At 39.1% G+C, this 8067-nt stretch overlaps 1 protein-coding gene across 1 annotated transcript in view; it reads right to left on the bottom strand.

Moving 5' to 3' along the window:
• Positions 1 to 5255: 5255 nt before the first annotated feature.
• Chic2 (cysteine rich hydrophobic domain 2) overlaps positions 5256 to 8067 on the bottom strand; it is a 46342-nt gene continuing 43530 nt past the window's right edge. Inside the window, exon 6 of the mRNA XM_004658704.2 lies at positions 5256 to 6588. Coding sequence (XP_004658761.2) covers positions 6538 to 6588 — 51 coding nt within the window. The 3' untranslated portion in view covers positions 5256 to 6537. The remainder of the gene's footprint in view (positions 6589 to 8067) is intronic.

Genomic DNA, 8067 nt, shown 5'->3' with positions numbered 1-8067 from the left:
ACTCTAGCCCAGGCTGACCTAGAATTCACTATGTAGTCTCAGGGTGACCTCAAACTCACAGCGATCCTCTTACCTCTGCCTCCCGAGGGCTAGGATTAAACGTGTGCACCACCATACACACACATTTTTTTCCTTAAATAATCACCTTAGGGACTGGAGATACAGCTGACCAGTTAAGGTACTTGCCTGCGAAACCTAAGGACCTAAGTTCCATTCTCCAGTACCCACATAAAGCCAGATGCACAAGGTGGCACATGTATCTGGAGCTCATTTGCAAAAGCAGCAGCAGGAGGCCCTGGTGCACCCATTCTCTCTCCTTGCAAATTTAAAGTTTTTAACAATCACATTAAATTATAAAAGATAACTGGGAGTATTCTTTTTTTCTTTTCTTTTCTTTTCTTTTTTTTTTTCAAGGTAGGGTCTCACTGTAGCCCAGGCTGACCTGGAATTCTACATAGTCTGAGAGTGACCTCAAACTCACAGTGATCCTCCTAACTCTGCCTCCCAAGTGCTAGGATTAAAGGCGTGCGCCACCACGCCCGGCTAGTAGTATTCTATTTTAAGGCAGGTGCCTGCTGTGCTCTCTAAGGGCCTAACATATAGGAAATCTGCAGTATTTCCCTTGAAAACACCATGACAAGATGATAAAAGCAAGCCTAGAGCAGGCTACAATTCCTGGTAAGCTTGTGTCAGGTGACATTGCAGTTAGTTCCCGTGGTAGGAAAGAACATGTTAGCATCTTCAAATCCTGTTTCTATTCTGTCCTGCCTCGGTTTCCCCAGTGCTAGTATTACATGCATTTTTCATCAGGCTAGTAATACTTAACTCCTCCGAGAAGGCAAAACCCTTCGTAACGTCAACAGATCACCCGTCTGTTACTGTCCTCTTGTTGCTTGCTCGTTTGTTTGAGACAGAGATGTAGCCCAAGATGGCTTCAAACTAATGATCCTTGTGCTCTGGCATCCAGTGTTGGGATCACAGGCACACACCAGCACCTAGACACCAGTATTGTCTTTAAGGCTGTGGTGTGGCTGGCACTGTGTTTCTTTAACAAACAACCACAAATAGCTTATTTGCCAAAAACCAATTATGTCTGGTGTTCAGCTCATTGAAGTAAGTATTTCTCACATACAGAACTGAGAAGACAAAGTACTATTTTTCACAGGAAAACAAGGTCAACTCACAAAAGTATTGAGTTTATAAAAGGAAAAACCAAGGGCATCAGCTTGCTAAATATCCTAGATATAACTATGTTTAGTATTTTATTTATTTATTTGAGAGATACAGAAATAGGCAGGTAGAGAGAGACAGAGAGAAAGAGAATGGGCATGCCAGGCCACTAGCCACTGCAAATGAACTCCATGTATGTGTGGCCCCTTGTGCATCTGGCTTATGTGGGTCCTGGGGAGTCAAACCTGAGTCCTTTGGCTTCGCAGGCAAGCATCTTAACCGCTAAATCATCTCTCTGGCCCTGTAACTATATTTATTTTTGTTTATTTTTATTTAGTTGAGAGTGATAGAGGCTGAGAGAGAGAATGGGCGTGCCAGGACCTTCAGCCACTACAAATGAACTCCAGATGCGTGCGCCCCCTTGTGCATCTGGCTAAGGTGGGTCCTGGGAAATCGAACCTCGAACCAGGGTCCTTAGGCTTCATAGGCAAGTGCTTACCCGCTAAACCATCTCTCTAGCCCCTGTAACTATATTTAAAAAGAACTTTTAGGCCAGGTGCCAGCCTAGGCTACAAAGTGAGTTCCAGGTCATCTTGAAGCTATAGTGAGGCTCTACCTTGAAAAGCTAAAATAAATAAAATAAAATAAGATCTTTCAGAAAGAACTTTTCTCAAATACTGTATTTACTACTTCATTGATATTTAACCACACAAAGCAACATGAGCATATATGGGGAATACCCACACTGATTTTAAATGCTGATACTGTAATTAAGTCCAAAAAGCTTTTCAATCATTACTATTAAATACCTAGGGGCATGTGTTGTATATGGGTCTTACTAAACAAGGAGAAAGTAAATGACAGGATAATATCATGAAGCAGTCATAGCATCCTACTGTTTTTAAAAGCAAAGTAAAAACAAAGAGGCCAAGTACTTTGCTGGTAGAACGTGAGGCAGAAATGAGCACCACGTCACTATCTTGCCAGGCCAGTTGGTTCGTGCCTGTAAGCCCAGGAGTGGGGAGGTGAACACAGGAGCTCCAGGTCCTCATCCTTGGCTATACGAACAACTGGAGGTCAGCCTGGGTTACATAAGACCCTTTCTCAAAAAGAAAGCAAACCAAAATCAGCATTCTGAACTTCCATTTCAGTATTATCAAGATAATAACTGTTTATTGGTTCAATTTGCCTTTTTTAGGAGGAAAATATTGATTCCTATTCCAGAAACAAGTACACAGAGGTATGGTTAATAATACAAACAATATTTCAGCTTCTCTTAAATGGATCAGAATCTTTGTAAATGAAAAGAACAAGGAAACTCAAGAATTAAAGACATCCTTCAAATTTCAACTTACATAATAAAAGGTTTCTACTAACATAAAGTTAGCTATTCCATCAAGGGAAACTTGAGGTAATTTCATTTTTAAGAGGTGTAATATTTAAACAAAACCTACCATGGGACAATAGTGTGGTTTACACTGGTTTATTTTTTTCATTCCCCAAATTAGATATCCACCAGAATCCTTTAAAAAACCGTGTTTTAAAAATCACCTCCAGGCCCAACTATGCTATTTCTTCCTGTCTGGAAAGTCTTGTTGAGAAGGAAAATACCAGTTGTACCACTGCATCAATTAAGATTCTTCTTTCTTTTTTGTTTTTTCGAGGTAGGGTCTCACTCTAGCCCAGGCTGACTTGGAATTCACTGTGGAGTCTCAGGGTGGCCTCGAACTCATAGCGATCCTCCTACCTCTGCCTCCTGAGTGCTGGGATTAAAGGCGTGAGCCACCACGACCAGCTCAGGTTCTCCTTTCTTAACATGGCAAACCAGCCAGGCATGGTGGTTAAAGCCAGTCTAGGGTACACAATGAGACCCTGTCCCAAAACAAACCAAAAAAGGATGGAAAAGAATTAACCTGCTCACTTTCTTTCAGGAAGTAAGGAATGACTGCCAGGTCTAGGTGAAGATTTTGAACCATCAAGAGACCAGAAGGGCTTGGGGATGTAGTTCAGTAGTAGTGTTTGTCTGTCATTCATCAGGTCATGGGATACATCCCCAGTCGCATGCACACACGCACACACACGCCAGCAGCAGAGGGATCCGAGATGCTTCAGGAGGACTAGAAGGGTCCAGGACTAGATGCTGGAGTAGGGTCAAATGCAATTTTAAATAGATTTTACTTTTGATTTAGTGCTAGTGATCAACAGCAAGCCAACGCAAATATTTACAGTGATACATCAGGCATGCAGCTAAAAAGTTAACTGGGCAGCCAATGATGATGAAAGTTGAAACAGTATGACTACATACATATTGTCATATAAAACTAGAGTCATTGTCATGCAAATGTAGGTCCAACTATACATATTACCACTGAACATCATGTTACAAATGACTGGGTGGAATTGCCATCAAATCTTGTATGGTTAGCTTGTGTCCTCTAATACAAAGAAACAACCGGAGGCTCTTCATAATCACATGAAAACACAGCCATGAGGAGAACTGGGATTCGTTTTGATTTAAAATTATATAATTACAAATTCTAGTAAGGAAAGAAAATCGCTGTTTACTATTATTTAAGGTTTTGTTTTAAGCCGACAGTGCATGGTTTATATTTTATTTTCTTTCTTTCTTTTTTTGTCCCCTTTCCCCCCGAGGTAGGGCCTCATTCTAGCCCAGGCTGACCTGGAATATACTATGTAGTCTCAGGGTGGCCTCGAACTCATGACGATTCTCCTACCTCTGCCTCCCAAGTGTTGGGATTAAAGGTGTGCGCCAACACACACTGTTTGGCTTATATTTTAAATAACTAAAATCTAGTCATTAAAAAGAGGTGTGGTGGCCTTTCTGAGGGACAGACAGTATTTACCTCAAAGCCGAAAGTGTCTCATCACTTCTACTAGTCACTGGACTCTGGAGTATCTACCTCAATCCAACAATCTAAAGTCATGTGTTAAAAAAGAACGGAGTTTACAAAGTGCAATGTTTCTATACTGTTAACAGTGACTGTCTGTAAGATGCCAGTAATTATAAAAAAGACTAAGCAACTCACTTGGCTTATAAAATCTACACACTGGATTTTCTGCCAATAGTATTTTCGTGACCAGTTTCCAAAGAACCTGTTGTTGCCATACCTCAAACTTACATCAGAAAACAAGGGGCTATCTTTTTAAATATTTTTCCTTGGACTGGTATTTATGTAACATGGGCACTTATATTCATGATTCAAGAAATGATAATATACCAAAAGCTACTAATGGAAACACAAGCAAGAAATTCTAAATGGTCAAGGCATAGGTGGCTTAGCAGAATACCACATATAATGCATCATGGGTTTTCTTTTTCTGTAGATACACTGGAAATATTTAAAAAGTGCACATTTCTGGGCAATCTTTAAGCCCTGGATATAATTATGATTACAATTAGAAAAACTTGTTAAAAATCTTACACTTCATGTCAAACGCAGAAAATTAAAGGCTAAAATATTCTTACAGCAATATATGTTTGAAAACTACTTCTGACTAACAGCGGGGGGTGGGGGGAGGACGCGCAGGTCGGCGTTTCCTCTAGAGCAGGTCACCCCGGTGCTACGGAGCTACACGGGTGCCACGGGGTCGCTGCTGCATAGTCTACATGGTCCTATATTCTGCTCTTTCTGAATCCTGAGGCTGGTTTAGCACTATATGGGTATAAAATTGTTTCCTACTGAAATCACAGAGAAATACTGGTTTTAAAACAGCATTACTTTTAATTGCACTACTGTGTGGTGGTAGAACATGCCTAGCTGAATGAAAGCTAAATGAAAATGCAAACTATTGAAATTCTTTGTACTCTGAAGTCTTTACAGAAAAGTTTTCTATGAACTCAAGTTGTTAAGTTACAAGAGGGGAAGATATGAGAAGAAATGATCCTTAGGCAATTCTTTTGTTTTATCTTAAATCCTAGTTTTTAAGATAATTCCTAATGTCCCATATACAATATAGGACATGAGATACTGGTATTTCTATTCAAATTTATATAGAAGTACAGTACTTGAGAGAAGTACAAAGAAATATCTTTTTAAAAAATACAGTATATAAACTAATGAAACTGGTATTTAAAAGGTTTAATACAAGGGGAAAAGTTAGTGGTACCAATTCTTAATACAAATTCTTAAGCATAGTTTATATAATTTCAAAAATATTCACATTATTGCTCGATACCACAGTTGCATGGAACAAGTTCTTGACACATATTAAAACATGGATAATTCTAGGTTTATAAAAACAACAGGCCATTCAGAAATCTAAAAAGTTTAAAATACATGGAAATAGGTATTACCAAAAAGGAAAAAAATACACACATATATATGTATATATATACACACACATAGGTGTGTGTGTGTGTTTATTTCAAAGCTAATCTGACTCAAACTTATAGATGGATTTAAAATAATATTAAATATCTCTTCCATTCCTTAGTAATAATCAGTTCTAAATACCAATGGGACATTAACCACCAGCTTATTTTTTAATTCTAGGACTTCTGCTTTCTTCCCAAAACTCTTCAGAAACATATAGCCATTCTACAGTTATGCTAGATTAGGAGACTTTTTCTTACCAATGTTTAAAGGGAGTTTTCCATACTTTCATGTATAAGATGTGATGAACAATAAACATAACTCATAAGCTGGAAACTAGAATCCTCCTGTTTGCAGAGACACAGATTGCAATGCTGCTCCAATGTGACCCTGAGGCCCAAGAACTACTGGATGGACATGTGCAGACAGGCCATCCACTTGTCAGGTCTACCTTGCTTGCCTTACTACCTTGAAAGACAAATATTTTCAAAACTTCACACATGTCTTCATAGTGTTAACATTTGCTGTAAACAGAGCATTAGGAATTGTGTGAAAAAGGTCATGTCAGGTTCCAAAAGTAAACTTTGAATTAATTACTATGGTAAATTTCAATGGAAAGAGAAAATGATACAAACAGCGTGCTTGTTAGAAGAGATAGGAAATGTGGTTTTCTATGGTAAGGAATTTATAAAGGATTGATTGTGTATACCTTGGTGATAAAATAAAAAAGGCTGGCCACTTTTTATGCTAAGTTCAAATGTATTTTTTTAAAGAATACAAAAAGTAATCCTTGAAAGTCAGAATACATAACAGGAAGGAGCACAATAACTTATTAAACATCTGTAGGAAACAACCTGCAGTCTGACAAACACACACATAGAACATGCGGTTATTTAAAAAAATAGAACAAAACAAAACAAAAAACACCACACAGTTCTGTAGAACCAATGTTATGTCACCACCAGGAGAGCACCAAGCAAGGCACCGTTGGAAAGACAACATACTTGGAAAGTCTCTATAAATAAAGCAAATGCTAATCTGGTCGAAAAATTGGTGTCTTTGGTAAAAATTCTATGAGGATGACCTGTAAAGGAAAAGAAAAAAGTTTTAAGACAATTTAAACAGATTTTTTTTTTACCTTAAAACTTAGTTATAGTCTATCACTTAAAAAAACGGGGGGTGGGGTAATTACCATGGGATATTTTTTTATAATCACGGAAAATGCTAATAAAAGTTCAAAAAAAAAAGAAAAAATATTCTTCCATTCCATGGCGGGGCAGACAATTAAAATAACTAAAGCCTGAAAAAGCAAAGTGGAGGTGGATGGTATAGTTCCACTTGTCACACAGCAGGAGCCTACACCGGAGCGACCGGAAAGAGTGAGAACTGTGTAACAGGTCTTATGGTACATGGTGGACGTAAAGCCAAGAAGGCAAGCATGGCTGTCCTCACCTGACAGACGAGGACATACTGATCTCAGGACTTGTACCATCATGAGGTGTAAAGTGGGGGGGGGGCTGTCTTAACTCCAGAGCTCTGCCGGTGCTACAGCACTGTGTGTCTGCAGCGAACCCACCGTGTCACTGCTGTTTCCTCCCTTTGATCCAATTCACTAGGCTTCTCTTACACTCTAGAACCTCTTGCATCTCTCTACCAGGACATGGGATGGATACATGAAAGGGTGTACCTCTTTCTCCATTCCTCCCTCCCCACCCCCAGGACTACAGGTGTGTATCATCACACCCAGCTACTTCTTTTTTCCAAAGTCTCTCTCTTTTTTTGGTTCTTTTGAGGTAGGGTCTCACTCTAGCCCAGGCTGACCCAAAGTTCTCTTTTTTAATTAGCAAAATGAATGAGCTAATTTTTATTCTGATCTTAATCTCTCTTAAATTACATTCAAATCCCCTTGCTCCAACTCTGTACAGAATCCATGCACAGTTGACCATGTGGGCCAGGAACCTTCATTTCATTCCTGACACCTACTGGCTTTCACTGTCTGTAGCATCCAAGAAGGCACTTTGATTCCAGGTTCAAAACTATTCTTGTCCTACTCTAGATTATTCTGCACTGAGAGTTAGGTGCCACCCTGGCCACGTTCCTAACTTGACTTCATCTACAAAACAGCCACTGGCTTTCTGGCCAAGGTCTCTTCCACCCCGCGTCCTCGTCTGTGCTAGATCTCCCTGGCCCTTGTGCTTGTCACCGTCACCTAGAAATGCAGGTTAGATCAGATGAGCAGGCTCTCCGCATCTACAACTTAATGATTCATTATCTAAATGACTTGTGAATTCACGTTCAACAAATGCTTGTGTTTTAAACCTGTCTCTCAACAAAGGGTTTTAACATTTTAAGCCCCAAGGGTGGCTTTTACATTTTACAGTTTATACTACATAATGTAAAACAATCTTTGACTCTGAATTTTCAATAGTGTTGAAAGAACATTAACCTCTCAAACACACATAGAAATCTTCCACTTGTTTCTTATAAATCATACTATCATACTGAGATAACAAAAGTTAGTTTCAAGTTGCTATTTTTCTATATTATGTCTAATATTCAAAAA

The sequence above is a fragment of the Jaculus jaculus genome, chromosome 11, assembly GCF_020740685.1.
Source record: "Jaculus jaculus isolate mJacJac1 chromosome 11, mJacJac1.mat.Y.cur, whole genome shotgun sequence".
NCBI lineage: Eukaryota > Metazoa > Chordata > Mammalia > Rodentia > Dipodidae > Jaculus > Jaculus jaculus.
This window is presented reverse-complemented; position numbering and strand designations above follow the sequence as displayed.